Raw genomic sequence first — 18,025 nt, forward strand, 5'->3', positions numbered from 1 at the left:
GTTTTCAAATTGTTATCAGGCATACGTTTAGGCAGTCTCTAAGTACAGCAAGCACGTGGTCAGAAATCTTTGGCGTGCTTTGTGTGTGTTTGGGGGGAGTAAGCAGCACGGACTCGACTCTTCATCCTGTTGTGAAAGTGCAAGTAAGGTTATTTGCATCTCCTTTTCCTGAAACGTGTAGCTGGTTGAAATAGCGCTACCGTTATTAAAATTTGCATGTGGCGATTAACCAAATACGCGATGTGGTACGAAGCTAATTAGTAGCTTTGTAGTTATTCTTCATTCATTACAGTGCAGGCCGTCTGCTGCTGGCCGTGGGCTTTTGAGGAAACGCGAGTGCTAGCATAGCATGCCATTAAACCGTGAAAACGGAAATATAATGTTAGCTTCTGCTGTTGGCTGTTTGTATTCTACGTGCATGCAGTTAATTTTGCATCCAGTGGGTCATAAATACGTTTTGCATGGACTAACGTTATGCTGTCTAACAATAACGTTACCCTCCGCATAAACGACTTCATCACAATAAACGCTCAGCGTGCTTCTTTGTCAGATCATTGATTTAAGTTTTGAAAAACTCTTTACCGTTTGTGAAGTTGACAAGCAACACTTGAAAAACAAAGGCATACGTGTATAACTGACATTTTGTAGCATACACATGTAACATCACTCAGAAATAACCTAATATTTCTCCTAGGAGGCAAGTTTGGCCAATAACCGATATAACCGATAGGTCGGTGCTGGTGCTGATATGCATGAATGCAAGTACACACTTGAGTTTTCAGCCTTGTCTATTTTAAGATACTAAAGTTAGTGTACGTGAAAATAATGGGGCACACAATTGTAAAAAAATTTTTACAAAATCAACAATTCCACAATAAGCCAAATATTAGCTGTAAAAACTAAAACACACCGATATATTCGCCGATATTGGCTAATTTTAGAAATGCCCATCTGTATATCAATATGTTGGCCAAAAAACAAGAACTTGTAGTACAGAAATGCCAAATATGTCTAAGGTAATTTGTACAGTGTCATTACATAGTTGGGCCATCTGAGAGTACCAACAGTTGCAAAATATTCTGCTCTGTACATATCTTACAACATGTGTATGTTTGCTTGTGTTACTGTGTGTGTCTGAAATCTTGGGAGGATTATCTTGGATTCTTATTAAATGCATTTGTTTTTCAAGTGACTGCATAGAGATGTGTTGACCGAGAACCCAAAACTTGTTGAATTGAAATTAATAACTTGTAGTTTTCTCAAACAATTTAGTATATAAAATGCCAGAAAATAGGAAAAACTAAAGCTTGCCCATGGCGAAGGCTTCAAATTGCATTTTTTGTTTATCAACAGTATAAACCCAAAATAAATTCTATTTACAATGAAATAAAACGGGAAAAGCAACAAATCCTCACTTGAGGAGCTGGAAACAGCAAATGTTGGCCATTTCCCTAGACAAGTGACTTAAAGAGAGATTTTTTATTTAATTTTTTAGAAATTGGTGAATCGACCATAAGCTAAGAACCTTAATGAAAGTCTTGCATATTGTTGTAGCATTTGACACTTAACAGTTCCACCTAAAGTCCTCTTTTGTTTTTGCAGCGGCTCGTGTGCTGTTGTGTGTGCGTGTTGTGTGTCTGCGAGGTGTGTTTGCAGTCAGAGCGAGTTCAAGTATGAAGAGAGGCAAGAAGGCAGAAGAGGCAGCTGCAGATGGAGAAAATGACTCCGGCTCTGGTACTGCAGTATGCACTAATAAACATTTAAATGCATAGTATTCTCTGTGTGGTAAACAACTTAGACATTTTCCTAACTAAAACACCTTTTACCTGATAGCTTCTGCAAAGAAAACAAAGAAGGCTAAGGAACCAGAGGCCCCAATATTGTATGATGATCCTCCTGACAAAATGACCAGCAAAGATGGCAGAGAAGCCAACACGAAGATCACCTCCTGGAACGTGGACGGGCTTAGGGCCTGGGTGAAAAAGAAGGGCCTGGATGTGAGTTTTCAGTTGATTATGATTACTAATTATTTGCCAAAGTAAGTTCTGAGACTGGTTTTAATGGTTAACCCTTGTGTTCGTCATTGTAGTGGGTGCGTGAGGAGGCTCCAGATGTTTTGTGCCTGCAGGAAACGAAGTGTTCAGAGAAAAACCTCCCTGCTGACATCACCTCAATGCCCGAGTACCCTCACAAGTACTGGGCCGTCTCGGATGACAAGGAGGGTTACAGTGGCGTTGCCATGCTCTGCAAGACTGAACCCCTCAAAGTCACATATGGCATTGGTGAGTGGTTTCTCCATATGCTGTTGAGTCGTCATCATCCGGCACATAAACCCTATGAAGTAGCGCATTTGCTTATTGTCGTTTTAGTACAGATGACATCCAACATGCCCAACTAGCTGGCGCTAGTAGGCAGGCTAGCTGTTACCCTGTTTCCAGTCTTAGTGCTAAGCTAAGTTCACCTTGACTCTAAGCAAGTAAATGTCAAACTGTCAGATATTGTTAAACATTGCAAGTAACATTGTTAAGCTGCAGTGACTTGGCTTTGCTGACTATCACTATTTCCCCAGTGAACACAAGAAATTATCAAACTGAACAAGTTTTGAATTCTGGCAAAGTAATTGCATATAATTGTTAACTAAACCTCATCCACCAATCCTCCAGGCAAAGAAGAACATGACAATGAGGGCCGCGTCATCACTGCTGAATTCCCCAACTTCTTCCTGGTGACTGCCTACGTGCCAAACTCCGGTAGAGGCCTTGTGCGCCTAGATTACCGCAAAACCTGGGACGTGGACTTCCGTGCGTACCTGAGCGAGCTTGATATACAGAAGCCCCTGGTGCTGTGCGGTGACCTTAATGTCGCGCACCAGGAGATAGACCTGAAGAACCCCAAGGGGAACAAGAAAAACGCAGGCTTCACCCCCGAGGAGCGCGAGGGCTTCAGCCAGCTGCTGGAGGCCGGTTTCACAGACAGCTTCCGCGAGCTCTACCCCGATCAGACCAACGCCTACACCTTCTGGACCTACATGATGAACGCCCGCGCAAAGAACGTGGGCTGGAGGCTCGATTACTTTGTGCTGTCGTCCAGTCTGCTGCCAGGTCTGTGCGACAGCAAGATCCGCAACAAGGTGATGGGAAGCGACCACTGCCCCATCACCCTGCACATAGCCGTGTAGATCAGTCTGGTCAGCAGGGCTATTGCTTTGCCTTCACTGTCTTCTTAGTACTTCCGTTCCAACTTTGCTGAAACTATCATGTACGCCAGTGTGCGCTGTTAGTGAGGCATTGCCTATTTAGGCAGGCAAGTCTTAAATAGGTTGACCTTTCTCGTGGGTGATGTGCTGCCCAAACTTACTCTCAGTAAGTTCAGCAGTAGCTTAGTTGTCTAGTACTTAAATCTTTACGTTTTAACATGAACTGTTATGACTCAACACTTTTCATAATGCCCGTTTGTCCTTTTCATGTAATTGAAGTTTGTCAGTAAACCCAGTGATGTACACCAAAATTCCTCTCAGCCATTCTATAAAGGCGCAACACTAAATACTCATGTCTAAGCTGATCTTCAACGGTGACCTGCGACTGGCTGTAGACCTGTTGTTAGTGTGGCTCCTGTCTGTACTACTGCTGACCTATGCCTCATTGCCACAGAACCTGCAGTATGTTTTTGTGTAACTGTTTGAAATTAAACCATTGTTTAAAGAAAATGTAACTTGTTCTAGCACAAATGTTTTAACGCCTCTTTTCAAAACCAATGTCACATTCTGTTGTAAAACATGCCCAAAATAAAGACTGGATTTATGTAAATCCTTTTTCTAGTCATTATTTGACAAATGAGCAAAGATGATTAGACAAAGTTGCTATGCAGAGGAAAAACGCACTGCTCGGCTCAGTGTGCTTTAATCAGATCACAACCTGGAAATCGAATGCATTCAGTATAATGGGACAGTAAACATGAACCTCTTCAGGCTAGAACACGTTTTAAACTAGATGCACTTGACTACAATTGCATAGAAATGTCAGTCCATCTACAGAAGCTTTTGTCCCAGTCTAAACTAATCTGTAAACTCAATATTAGCAAAATATTAATCTCCAGATCCATAAATTCAAGTCTTAACAGACTATGTTAACTTCATGATGTGGGTTCGTTGATGCATTTTGAGATTATATGACTGTCTGAATCCCTTCCCACATTCGACACACAAGTATGGTTTTTCCCCAGAATGTGTTCGCTGGTGTCTCTTCAGGCGGTTGGCACTGAGGAAGCTCTTGTCGCAGTCGGGGCAGGAGTACGGCCGGACTCCGGTGTGGTAGCGCAGGTGGATGGTCAGGTAGCAGGACTGAGTGAATTTCTTGCCGCACTGGGGGCACTGGAAGGGTTTGTGGCCCGTGTGGAAACGCTCGTGCTTCAGAAGCTCGGCGTGGGAAAAGAAGCCCTTCCCGCAGTCGGAGCAGAGGTACGGCCTCTCGCCTGAATGAGTCAGCTCGTGTCTGATCAAAGTGGCCTTATAGACAAAACTCTTGTCGCACTGCGAGCAGCTGAACACGTTTTCCCTGGTGTGGCAGCGCTCGTGTTTCTTCATGTTGCGTTCCCTCTTGAAGCTCTTACCACAGAAGGAGCACATGAAGGGCATTTCCTCGGAGTGGATCTTCATGTGGCTCAGCAAACCCCCCTTGTAGAGGAATCCCTTGCCGCACTGTGTGCATATGTGCGGCCGCTCCTTTTGATGGATGCGCTGATGTGCAGTGAGAGCTGCCCGGTAGGCGAAGCTCTTTCCACAGTTGCAGGTGTGCACTCTTTCTTCTTGGTGAGTCTGGAGGTGCCTGTGGAGGTAGCTGGCACAGCTGAAGCCCAGGTCACAGCGAGGGCATTTGTAAGAACGCTCCACCTTGTCAGCATCCTCACTGTGGGTCTTCAGGTGTCTCACCAGCGCCGACTTCCAGGCAAACGCCCGGCCACACTCTGAACACAGGTACTCGCCGTTCTCCATGTGGGTGCTCTTGTGCTCCCTCTGAGCCACCAGGGACTTGAAGAACTCCCCGCAGATCAGGCACTCGTACTTGCGCCCGGACTTGTGCGTCTGCTTGTGCCTCTCCAGTGACTGTTTGAAGGAGAACCGCCGTCCGCACTGAGAACACAGGAAGGGCTGCTCGCCTGTGTGGATGCGCTGGTGGGCTGTTAGTAAGGACAGGAACTTGAATGTCTTCTCACAGTCGGGACAACTAAAACGTCCCTCTTCATCTGTGAGGGGCTGAAGGGACAGCTTAGCATCCTCAGTCTTAACAGAGTGAACCTTGTCAATGTGCTGCTGGACCTGTGCTTCTTCTGGGTGGTGGAAGGAACACTTAGGACAGGAGAAAGCAGCTGACGAGCCATCTGCTCCAGAACCTTATGGGAAAACGGAGTCATTATTTGCCATTTAAGGATTTTCAGTAACCAAGCACATTACAGATCAGCCTGTGATTTGTCCATAACTAATATTAAAGTAAATAACATTTACTTGAGTTTAAAAACTGCCTTACCCTGCCTCAACTGTTGCCTTCAAGTATTTACACTTATATTACAGTAAACATTTTTTTTTTTTAACATAATTAAGTGGGCATTCTGACAGCCACAAGAAATGCCAAATATAAATTTCCCAGAGCTCGAGGCAAGACATTTGAATTGCTGGTTTTGTCCAACAAACAGTCCAAAATATAAATATTTACAATTTATTCAAATATATGACAAAGAAATGCTGCTCCTCAAATTTGAGAAACAGGAACAAAAGAATGTGATGTTAGAAATTAGTAAGTTATCAAAATAGTTGCTAACTTATGTTTTATTCAGCTTTAACTGAAAAAAGTCTAATATTTCTAAATTATAGCTAGAGGAATTAATTTCAATTGAATTGTTTGCAGTGTAATTATTAGTTAAATTCTGGCCTGTGAGTCACAGATTTTCAGCATTTTTAAAAAAAATGTAATTTCACATTCTCTTATCTCTCTGGTTGTGTAATTGTGGTGAGAAACAGCAAAAAATTCCAAAAGTGAAAACTCACTCTCATTGATGTCCTTTGATGAGACCGTGGAGGATCCATAAGAGTGCTCTGCACTGCTGACGAGAAAGGAAAGATAAACATGAGGCTTTTGATCTGCCTGATGTCCCACCACAGCCATCATATATTCAACTGAACATAATACAGTACTTTATATTTCTATATACTAAACCTGTAATAAAACCAGAATCAGAAACACTGAAATGAAGAAACACCTTCGTGACAACAACAGATCAAAAGTGGTTAAAGTGGACGGATGGTTTTACCAATTATAAGGAAAAGGCTTCAGCTCTGGAGGGTTCGTCTCCGTGACCTCCTTCCTTCTTTTAGTGGTCATGCGCTTCTGTAAATTTATCACCTGGATCTTCATGGTGGGTTTGCGTTTGCGTCCACTGGTGCGGACCTTCACCAGGGAAATGTCTTCATTGTGAAGTTCAGGGGCTTCAGGCTCAGAGGTAGGACGCCCGCTGCTCGGAACCTCTGCATTCTCTGGATCGTGGCCACCACTGTCATTTGCCTGCACCTGGCTGTCGGGTTCAGCAAGGGCAACAGGGGCCTCGCTGACGTTTTCATCACCTATGACAACCTCTTGCCAATCCTTGTGGCTGTCTGTGGGATTGTTTGTGTGAGTTTTCACGTGTCTTGCAAGCGCCTGCTCCCAGTTAAATTTCTTGTTGCACTGATGACACACGTAAACACCGTCTTCCACGTGCGTTTGCTTGTGCTCTGTGCGGGCTGACAAGGAGTGGAAGGTCTCCCCGCAGATTACGCAGTCGTACTTGCGGCCAGTTTTGTGCGTGTGTCTGTGCCTGTCGAGGGACTGCCTGAAAGAGAAGCAGCGACCACAGTCATTGCACCGGTGGGGGCGTTCGCCAGTGTGGATGACCCTGTGGGCGATTAGCGAAGAGGCAAACTTAAATTTCTTCTCGCAGTCTGGGCAGTCATGAGGTCCCACAGACATCTTTTGTCCGGTGGACGCCAAGTCGTCTTTGTTAACTTCTGGAAGGTCGATGTTTGGCAAACAACTTGCAGCTTCTTCTCGGGTTGCTTCTTCCCCTGCTCCACCTACTTCTTCTTCCGTGGTTGTCTCATCAGGAAGCACTACCAGCGAGTCCTCAGCCACTGCGTCTGTCCCCTCAAAGCAAATCTCTCCCGTCACCACCTCGATGTCGGTGCTTGCACCCAATTCTACCTCTGCGTAATCTGTCACTGTGATTATTTCAACTGCTACGTCATCTACGAATGATACAGTGTGTGTTTCGTCACTGAGGCCTTGCATTGGATCTGATTGGTCGGGGTGTTCTGTAGATTTTGCCACTCTGCTAGGGGGAACAGCAGAAAGTGAGGAGAGGATGCTGTCGCCCATACTAGAAGGTGGAACTGTACACAAAAAAAAAGGGACAAGAATGATGCATAAGTTATGGTCATAGTGTCTCCAACGATGAAAGTGAAATAATACAGATGTGGTTTTGGGAAGTGACTCACCATGTTGCTCTAAATGCCCGAGCTGTTTGTGGTGCTGGAGCAAATATTTCAGGTCTGAAGGCTCAGAGACTGAATGCACACAATCCTCTAAAACAGAGCATTCGGCCCCAAGCCAGGAAACAGTCTGTGAAATGTTGGAAAAGACGCACCATGTCAAATCCAATATAATCAAAAGATTTCAACTTCAGAAATAGGTTACCAAGACATCAGATTTGCGATTAAGCACATGTAAGACATATACAGTACATTGAATTATAGCATAGGCAAAACATTGTTATTACCAGTAAGGAATGTAGCACTGCACCTCATTTAGACAGCATTCACAATTCAATTCAGTTCCTAATGGTTAAACGATGTATCATATAGCAACTGCTGCTTATTGCTATAGTTTCTATAGTATATTATCTAACCTTTAGTAAACCTCATCACTGTGAAACTAAACTACATCATTATCATTGCAAATACAAACCTGACATAGTTCAGCAACAATTAGTCGATTAACAGAAATCTAACCAGCAACTATTTTGAAGTTACATAATGTGAGTTATGTCACGTAATGTACTTATTTCCACGCAAACAATGATCTTCTCCTAAACCTAACCAAGTAGTTTTGGTGCCTAAACTTAACCAAATTGCGACCACTTCACAATGTTACCCACATCTTTAAAAAGGCGTTTCATACGGATGCAGAAGGGTACCTTGTGTGTCAAACGCTGTGTGTACAGATGCTTATTTGACGCCGTGGGATGAGAACGTATAGAATAAGAAATGGAATATTTGGGGTTTTGGGCTATTGGTCAGACAATAAAACAATAATTATTGCAATATATTTTTTTATTATAACAAAAAAATGTTCAATAAATATTCATATATTCATTCAATGTTTGATTTCATTCACTTGAATCATACACAAATTAGGACTTAATTTTTTTTATTAAGATGTTCATTTGCTGAGGAAAGAGGACTGAAAAAAAGTTGTTTTACTCGTGCATATTTGTTGAAAAAGATTTTTATCATAGTTGTGTTAGTAACTATACATAGTAATGTTCTGCCTCAGAGTTGTTCAAGTGTTGAACATTAAGAAGAGATTAACCGCAATTAACCATCAGGTTCCTTCAACTATCACTCAGGAGCAAAAATCAGGCTTTAAACTCAAAAGAAATAAGGATGAGTTTTTATTGTGTTAACATTTTCGGCCATATCGTCCAACCCTGTCCGACAAACAAAGACAAAAATGAGGTCCTCGCATATTGTGCTGGACATTTGTCACAGTTTTCTGATGTTTTATAGACCAATCCACTAATCCATTAATTGAGAAAACAGTCAGCAGATTAATCTATAACAAAAATAAGATTAGTAAGTAAGTCATTAGTGACATCTTGTCCTGACCTATGCAAATTTAGTGCCTACTTAGAGCCTTCAGTTTCTAAACAAAACACTGGAGCCAGATTTCTCGTAAGACCCACAATGAAGGTGCGTGTCCAAACATTTTCCACTGTCATATACCGATTCTTACTGATATATACCACTGTGGATTGTGATATGCTGATGCTGTGTGCAGCTTATAAATGGCTTATCACTCCCTGCTATTTCCCTAGTAATTGCCAGTGGTGTGCCACTCTTGCTTTCGTGTTACATGCCACTTTGAACAGAGCTATGCGTTTGACCATCACATGGCACCAAAAACACAAGAACGGCAGCCTCTTTTCAAATTGTCACTGTTGTAATGCAAAGTTAATTTCTTCCCGTTATTGAAATTCAGATGTATTAACTTTGTAGTATAGAAACAGTGTGGTGGTTTAAGTTATTCTTTGTTGGTGACATACTGTTACTGTTTTATCAAAATGATACTTCTTACCTGCTCAAGGTCAGGAACTGGCAACAGCTGAGCCAGCCGAAAGAAGAACTCAGAAAACAGCGTCTGCAAATCACTGTCATACTGAGGTCCATACTCAGCAGGGAAGACCTCCTTTGAAAGACAAAAAGATTGAGATTAAAACTATGTTACTGTTTAACAAATACAACACTCTACTAAAATGGCTAAATATGATGTTGCTTCTTTTTTTTTTTCCTGCAACTAACAGAGCCCAGCTTCACACAAATTATAGCCCATAATGGAAAGTAATATTTACAGAGTTGGATTTGGCTCCACAGAAGTGTAAGTGAGACTGTCTCACCAAAAAAAAGTCTTGTCTCACTTCAGGATCTTTGAGCAGAGTCTGGATCAACTCAAGAAAGTTCACCGCTATTTCATCTTCTGATTCTTTCATCTGCAATATGGGCATCAAAATAACACAAATTACAAATTCTGTGTTGGATAACTACCAAAGTGGTGTTTATAAGATTGTTGCCCAGCCAATAACAGCATGTGTTTACAATTCATATTGATCAAAGAGGAAGAGATGCTACAAAAATGTAATTGTAATCAATGTGTTGATTGAAATCAACTGATCTACACTGTACACACTTACATCTACCAGGGTGGGGTGTCGCGGTTTAATGTTTTCCAGATGAGACAAGATGAAGTCTGGTTCCACAGGCTGTTCACTTCGGCACAACTCAAGAATGTACTGATGAGGAGATGAAAACAAACTTTTCACTTTACAGTTAAAACAAAAAACTAAAATAAATGTTACATTAGTTGTTAACGCCTTGTGTCCTCCACTTGTACCAACCCTGGCTCTTAATCCCAGGTTAAGGTGTGTCCTGTGCTTGTACATTAGCAGCTCAGGGACCATGTCCATCACCAAAGAGACAAACTCTGCCACTTTCCAGTAGTTCATGATGTCTTGTTTCTTCAGAACCTGCCACATGGAGGCTGCCATAAGCTGGAGAGGTGGGACCAGGAGGCGCAGCGATGCCAAAGGTAAGGGGTCCCCTGAAAAAGAGAAAAGCGTTGAAGGTAAATGTACAGTAAATGAACTATCTGTCATGTATCCTAATTCAACTAGTCGATATGTCTACGTAGGGCAAAATCACACACTTGTTCGCAGTGCTTCTGTTTTTTAGATTTAGGAACAGTTTTGTGTTTTGAATGCAACCTTTCTGAAAACACTGAGTGCATGTTCAATAACAACAACGTTGCTCAAACCCAGTTAGCTATACCTCTGCTAATGTTTGTATAGTCTGTGACGTTACATATACCACTTATATTCATATGACAACATGCATGCAAATTGATTTGCGATGCATAATAAAACGCGTCAACTTAACGTTACTATCCTACGGCAAGTCAATGGGCTATCTTACAAAGCTAAGTTAACTTAGCTAATTAGAGTAGAAGTAACGTTACTGATAAAGTAAACGCTAGCTGAACTATCGCAAACTACAAGTTTTCCTAAGTAAATTTGCTTTTAATCGCCCTTCTTATACCAGCAAAACAAACCTTTGGAAACGGCCGTGAAGACACCTGGGTCCATCTTTTCACACCGGTGCTGAAAATTATGAGTCGCTGTGATTAGCTGCAGTTAGCCAGCTAGCTAGCTAGCTAACGTTACCCACCCAGCCACGCCTGGCTAGTTACAGAGTGACAAAGATGGTACTGATGAAAAACTACAATAATTCTCTAAATAACAAGTAACAGTTACTCTAATTAACTGTAAAAAAATAAAAATAAAGCAAGCAGTTACATGATGCACTTAATTAGTTGCCAGAGGCTTCTTCTTCGCTATTTATATTTGACGGCAGGTGACATTTTTCTTGTTGCTACCGCCGCCTGCTGGATAAGATTTGCCCTGTGCTCCCCAAACTGACAATGGAATAAAAACTACAAATTTCAGGTGTCTTCCTCTGTGTTTTTGTCTCTCTTCGGTGGTTTCGTAGTTTTGGGGGGTTTTTTGGATTTGTGACAGTTTTCTCACCGTTTCCCCCGTTTTTTATAAATTATTTACATTTCTATTCACGGTCTAAATGTGTTCATGTTACATTTTGGCCAGTTCCATGCCCCTGAACACTGTGTTGCGTTTAACAACGTGCCGTACAACAAGTAAATAACGTTAGTCCTTATTATGAGCGGCTTAGTCGTGTCGCACTTCAGTCTTCATGGAGCCCTCTCAGTGCGTGCCTCTGGAGCGCTTACCTTTCAACAACACGGTGTTGAAAAAGCTTCCTGTGGATGATTCAGAGGAGACCGGGTCTCGGACGGTCCCAGCGGCATGTTTCTCCCGAATTCGGGCTCTTCAGCCTCTGGTACGTCCGACCTTTGTGGCCCTATCTCAGTCAGCGCTGACTCTGCTCGACCTGAATGTGCAGGACGTGTTGACGAACCCCCTGGGCCCGGAGTATTTGAGCGGTTCCAGGCTGCTACCGGGCTCCGAGCCGGCTGCGCACTGTTACAGCGGGCACCAGTTCGGTCTGTTCGCGGGACAACTGGGAGATGGAGCGGTGATGTACCTGGGAGAGATAGAGGGCACCCACGGGCGATGGGAGATTCAGGTGAAAGGTGCAGGAGTCACACCCTACTCCAGGTAAAATAAGATTTACTGTGTGTGTGCTGACAGTTCAGCGTTCATACATCTCATTTTGAACATAACACATTTGGAGCAGTATAACCATGCTCCACATCAAGAGCAGGTTCTAGGGCTTGGATAAAATCATGTTGGATTAAGTTTTCTCTGAGAATAAGACAATTTCAGCAGGTGACACAGCCAATCGTTCATCAGCCTTGCTCACTAGAGGCACGTGAATGCATTAACCCCAGGAGAGCTACTTAACAGCTTAATGCTTGGCACACATCAAACCCATCCCCCATTGCTTAATAATTGTGTGCTCAGTAGAACCAGTACAAGTCTATGATTTGGTCTGTTAAACACAGAGTAAAGAGTATATTTGAGTTTTTCATATTCTTGACTTAAGTATTATATCTCAGCAATCTCATTTTATTTCATAATGCAATCACAATATCTTATTTCAACTCTACAGCTAGCTGCTATTGGTGGATTTGCCAGTGCTTTTGCAACTTCCTGAAAGTTGTTGTAAATGTGGGCCACAGTGAAGGCAAAGCTGGCTGACATATTGCATTGCAAACATTTGGGATTATACTTTTAATTTACTCAATACTATTGTACAGAAGTTTTTAGTTTGCCTAGGGCTTGTTGACCCATCAAATGTATACACACGATCCATTACCAGCATTACTCGTTCATCAGACAACATAATGGCATCTAACATAGTTAAAACTAATTACATTTTTCTTTTCATTGTCCATAAACACTGTTAAACTCTGTTGACACATTACATGACAGGCCTCCTGTTTCCTGGTCCAACCATTTTTGTAATTTAGGATTTTTTGCCAAGAGAGTTTGCAAGTTATACTACTGCAAATGTGATACAATTCTGTTGATATGTAGTGGAATAATTCAATTAATTTCCCTATCTGACTCAAAACATTGCATTTTTTATTTTGTAACAGAAGCCAATATTCACAACATTCAACATATTCCCAGTATATAACTCAGTGGTTAATCAGAGTTAAATCTCAAACAAATCTGTGTGATGGACACATTACAATTTTCTCAGAGAGGGTGACGGAAGGAAGGTGCTTCGCTCCAGTATCAGAGAGTTCCTGTGCAGCGAGGCCATGGCCGCCCTGGGGATACCCAGCACCCGTGCAGCCTCCCTCGTGACCTCCGACCTCTATGTCACCAGAGATCCACTCAACAGTGGCAGGCGCATTCCTGAGCGCTGCTCAGTCGTCCTGCGTCTTGCCCCGTCCTTCCTCAGGTAGGAAACATTTCAAGCGTTTTTTTTTTTAAAGTTTAATCAGCACAACACACAATAGTGCTACCTCTGGACAAATCTGCGCATGTTATTATGTATCTCTTACCTTTGTTTTAGATTTGGATCTTTTGAGATCTTTCTGGGCCGAGATGATTTCTCAGGCCTGCAGGGACCCAGCGCAGGGCGCCATGACATTCGCGCTCAGCTGCTGGATTATGTCATTGAGACTTTTTATCCTTGCATCCAGCAGACTCATTGCAACCGAAAAGACAGGAATATGGCTTTTTTTAGAGAGGTGAGCATTGATGGTGAGCATCTGGACAGAATTTGATATTCAGTGCTAATAATGGCAAACACTGTTTAGGACTTTGTCTCCCTTAAGGTTGGCTCATTTCATGATGCTGTTTTAGCATTTCTGCCATCAAATTTGACTTGTTTATTCCCAGGTGATGATGCGAACTGCTAAGCTAGTCGCTCAGTGGCAGTGTGTTGGTTTTTGCCATGGTGTCCTTAACACAGACAACATGAGCATCCTGGGTCTTACTCTGGATTATGGCCCCTTTGGTTTCATGGACAGGTAGGCGGCTGAAAATGAAAATCTGCGTCGTCTGCACTTTATTTGACCAGTGTTTTCTGTGCTTTCACATATCCCAGTTAGATTACTCACTATCTGAAAATGGTTTCGCTCCACTAAAATGAAAAAAAAAAAAAAATTATTTTCAGCTCTGTCTCAGTAAAATTATTCAAAAGTAAGATTACAGTCTGTTTTGGCATGCAGGAACTAGAAAGAAGATGAGAATTTATAGATAACAAGATTTTGTGCCATCATGTATAATATTCTATATGAAAAGCCCTCCACCTCTGTGTCAGATTTGATCCAGATTTCGTTTGCAACACATCGGACAAAAGAGGACGCTACTCTTACCAAGCCCAGCCATCTGTGTGCCGCTGGAACCTGGCTCGCCTAGCAGAGGCGTTGGGCTCTGAGCTGGTTGGAGCTGAGGCAGGCGCTGTCCTGGATGAATTCATGCCCACATACGAAGCCTTCTACCTGTGCATCATGAGGAAAAAGCTTGGACTTGTGAAAAAAGAAGAGGCAGAGGACAGCGAGCTCATATCAGACCTGCTGCGCCTCATGCACAACACTGGTACAAAAACAGATCAGAAAGATGGGTTTTGTGTTGAAAATGAGGCAGAGCCATCAACATATACATAGTTGTGATTTTGCCGTCTTGTCACAGTACTATAACATAATGTCTTTCCAGGTGCAGATTTCACGAACACCTTCCGCCTGCTCAGCCATGTCCCCTGGCCTGACGAGGGCGACAGTGAGAGGCCCACAGTGGGGCCAGTAGTGGACCTCATCCTAGAGCAGTGTGCCTCTATTGAGGAGCTAAAGGTGGCTAATAAGCCAACTATGGAGGACCGGTGAGGGGGTGTATGGTGGTTGAATACACATGTATTATTTCAAAGAAGATGAAACAAAAACATAAAGACTGTAGCTGCCCCACCATACACTCCCAGTGAATGTGCATCTGATCCTAGCTGAGCAGAGTACTGGTTCCAAATGACTAAAACTCTCTTATCATCTAACTTGTTTTTCCTTTTACTGTATCTGCTAGCATTTTGGGGAAAAAGCTTTCCAAGACAATGTGTAAGTTAAATGTGGGTTTTGTAGCATTTTGTAGGAGTTACGCTGAGATAGTTGCAGGCGTACATAGAGCATCATGTAGGACTAGAGTTAGATTTGTGGTCAACATCAAGCATTCTCCTTTTCCTAACTTACCACTAGCGTTTTCTCCATTTCTAGTGAATTGGCGATGATTCTTTCCATGGCACAGACCAACCCAGTCATGTTTGGGCTGGTGGCAGATAGTCCGGGTGTGTCCGAGCAACTGGAACGGATGGGACGGCTAAAAGAGCTGCTTGAGACAGATCAGGATGAGCTTAAGAAAAAGCAGCGAGATGACTGGATTCGCTGGGTTAGCCGATACAGGTAAGAAGTTCCCCTCAGATCTACGGCGTCTTTTCTTCTATCTTTCAGCTGGTTGTTTACATCCCATAACTTTACTGTTTTGGTTCAGTGTCAACACTCTCATCAACCCTGTTTCCAGTAGCAACAGGCAGCTGACTTAGGCCTAGGCTTACATACTAGTTAATGAACAGAGCTATATTTTGAAATATGTCATAAATATATAGGTATAACATATGTACCTATATGAAATTGTTCCATTTTGAATATAGACATACAGTATATGACATTATAACATATGCCATATATTTAATTCCAGCATATGACATTTTCATAAATGCACATATTATTATTATTATATTGTGTATGGGATAAATCAACACTTTTTCTTGATTCTTTCAAACAATTGATCTTGCACTGAAATACCAGGAGGCGTTTAGCCAGGGAGTGTGATGCCACAAGTGAGTTGTCTGTCATCAAAAAGGAGAGACTCAGAGTGATGAACAGCACCAACCCCCATGTTGTCCTGCGCAACTACATCGCCCAGAATGCAATTGAGGCTGCAGAAGTAGGAGACTTCTCTGAGGTTAGGATACCTATAAAATGGTTCTTTCCTTGTTAAAATCTCAACTGGGACATCTGGATCCATTAAAACTTGTCTACAAGGCAACATGGGGATTAGGAGTGTATCGCAGGGTTTCCATCAGGAAATTGGTTTACTATATCAGAAATACCCTAGATGATGTTTTCTGCTACAGAAACAATATTAAGACAGGCAGTGATGCACTGGATTACTTTTAATGCTACTAACTGGGTCACTTGTATCCCTCTGAATTTGTTGTCTTAAATAATGCTAGATGGGCACATGGCTTTAGTAACCAGAAGGACTTAGGGCCCCGTAGGCAGAAGCATTACCTGCTAACGCTAGCGTTGCTTGCCTTCTGTGGACTTGACACTATCTTTTCACGTGACTTTTAATTGGTTGTTCTTGTTATCATTTGTTAATGAATGAGTCAACCACTAGGTGGAGACACAGAAATCGATGGTACCGACACTGTCCACAGACATGTGAAACTGTTGAAAAGACCAACAGCTGCTTTAATGGACTGAGTTGTCTCATCTGAGTTTGCACAGATCAATGTTGTTTTTTTGTATTTTTATGAGATTCAAATCCGAATTTTGCTTCAAAAATGAATAGAAGTCATCTTACATGCACTTTGTCCTGCAGGTCGACAGGGTCTTAAAGGTTCTGGAGAAACCATATTCAGATGCCTTTGGAGCTGAGTCTTTTGATGGATCTTATGCATGCGGTGAAAAGGAGCAGAAAGTGAGGGGGGTGACTGTCAGCTACAACAGGAAACCTCCTGCCTGGGCACAAAGAATTTGTATCACCTGATCTTCGTAGGGCCTCCTAGACAGTTGAAGGAGAGAGGTCTGCTTCCTGAAGGGAGGACGTAACCCAGTGTGTTCCAGTGTTCATCAGTATGGTTATAGATACATTTTTTGTGTGATCATAACGCCTTTATTGCAGTGTTTAAAGGTGTTAAAGAGTAACACAACATCACAGTAAAAACTGTATAAATTACCAAGTACAACTAAATGCTATGAAGATACAGCACAGTAGATGAATTAGCTGATGAAGTATGATGGCTCCGATGACCAGTCACACTATGACCTGTCTGGGTCTGAAACACCAGGAACACACTGATGATCAGTTATTTACTTATGGTCCACATGTCGATAGCCACACATATGAGCAATTCAAATGTTTACAATCAGTTTCTTAAACTTACCGCAGATAGAATAGAAAGAATGATTGTTGGCATTTTGTTTCAGACTGTTTCTCAAAGCTTTAAATAAAGTGTGTTAATTAACTTTGTATATATGTCTGCTTTAAACACGGGTCCAACACGATTTTTTTGTCAAACTTGAAACAGTTTTTCATTTTCTTTTTTTTACATGATATTTGGATATATGTGTGTTTGTGTGTGGTTTTCTCACTGGTTTAAAGAAGCCAGGGCCTAGTTAGGAAAAGGCGATGTCGCGAATTTCAGCGCAGCGTTTGAATCAAAATGATTCAAGCTGTGGGGTTGTTTAAACAGGCCACTGTCAATCAAACCGGATCAAACCACCATGATGAACCACCAGATAACTAACAAATTAATAATATAATCCACTCCATTAAATTAAACAAGTACCCTTTGAATTCATTCACCCCAATAAGACCCGTTATAGACACATACTGTGATGTGAAAAGAATTTGACAATATTTAATATGCCATGTGTTACTGTATTGATGATGGCCCATTTTTCATTAAATAAATATTCTTTCACTGTAATAATATTAAAAAAGTTAAGAGAGAGATATTACTAGTGCTTTTGTATCATCTGAGAATTATGGTAATCCATGTCATGATACCTGAGTCGACATATGAACTCAGAACACTGATTTTTCTTTAACAGACATTTTTATTGGCTGTTATTATTATGACCACAGTACCAGTTAGGTGTCTTTCTTGTTCTCATGTGGTTCTTATTCTTATCTATGCAACCACCTCAAATAGGTTTTAAGGCAATACACAGTTAGGCTATTGCCTATGCACTGCTGACAGTAAGCACTGACCTGCGCTTTACATGCTGTAAACACTGTACAATAAATAGCCTGCTACAGTATATCTACTGTCATACCAGTGTCTTACTCCTGCATTACATTATGGGAGGACATGCACATTCTTTCTATTTTGGCTAATCCGGTCACCAAAACAAGAACTTTAATGTAGATGTGACACAGAGTGAAACTATTAATGTTGTAT

The 18,025-nt window shown here is 42.0% G+C and overlaps 3 protein-coding genes across 5 annotated transcripts; 2 read left to right on the forward strand and 1 right to left on the reverse strand.

Moving 5' to 3' along the window:
• The first annotated feature begins 17 nt into the window (after positions 1-17).
• apex1 (APEX nuclease (multifunctional DNA repair enzyme) 1) lies at positions 18-3,806 on the forward strand. The gene is made up of 5 exons (XM_038739238.1): positions 18-143; positions 1,603-1,734; positions 1,834-1,997; positions 2,090-2,282; positions 2,664-3,806. Exons 2-5 carry the CDS (start codon positions 1,674-1,676, stop codon positions 3,176-3,178), a joined length of 933 nt encoding a protein of 310 aa, XP_038595166.1. The 5' UTR covers positions 18-143; positions 1,603-1,673; the 3' UTR covers positions 3,179-3,806.
• Positions 3,807-3,883: 77 nt separating this feature from the next.
• LOC119918474 (zinc finger and SCAN domain-containing protein 2-like) lies at positions 3,884-11,711 on the reverse strand. 3 transcript variants are annotated; one of them, XM_038739235.1, is made up of 9 exons: positions 11,601-11,711; positions 10,198-10,400; positions 9,994-10,092; positions 9,700-9,792; positions 9,381-9,491; positions 7,523-7,646; positions 6,304-7,417; positions 6,041-6,096; positions 3,884-5,388 (listed from the first exon to the last, which is right to left on the reverse strand). In XM_038739235.1, exons 2-9 carry the CDS (start codon positions 10,345-10,347, stop codon positions 4,121-4,123), a joined length of 3,015 nt encoding a protein of 1,004 aa, XP_038595163.1. In that variant the 5' UTR covers positions 10,348-10,400; positions 11,601-11,711; the 3' UTR covers positions 3,884-4,120. The 3 variants fall into 3 exon arrangements, with proteins under 3 accessions (XP_038595163.1, XP_038595162.1, XP_038595161.1); XM_038739234.1 differs by lacking the exon at positions 11,601-11,711 and adding an exon at positions 10,908-11,102 and having other exon boundaries at positions 6,041-6,093; XM_038739233.1 differs by lacking the exon at positions 11,601-11,711 and adding an exon at positions 10,908-11,102.
• selenoo2 (selenoprotein O2) lies at positions 11,277-17,086 on the forward strand. Its single transcript, XM_038739236.1, has 9 exons — positions 11,277-11,988; positions 13,040-13,243; positions 13,358-13,535; positions 13,687-13,817; positions 14,111-14,388; positions 14,506-14,668; positions 15,051-15,236; positions 15,642-15,798; positions 16,441-17,086. Exons 1-9 carry the CDS (start codon positions 11,564-11,566, stop codon positions 16,615-16,617), a joined length of 1,899 nt encoding a protein of 632 aa, XP_038595164.1. The 5' UTR covers positions 11,277-11,563; the 3' UTR covers positions 16,618-17,086.
• The last annotated feature ends 939 nt before the right edge of the window (positions 17,087-18,025 follow it).

The sequence above is a fragment of the Micropterus salmoides genome, unplaced genomic scaffold (genome assembly GCF_014851395.1).
Source record: "Micropterus salmoides isolate LMB-PRFRI ecotype aquatic unplaced genomic scaffold, ASM1485139v1 Ms_hic_scaffold_23, whole genome shotgun sequence".
In the NCBI taxonomy this organism is placed as follows: domain Eukaryota; kingdom Metazoa; phylum Chordata; class Actinopteri; order Centrarchiformes; family Centrarchidae; genus Micropterus; species Micropterus salmoides.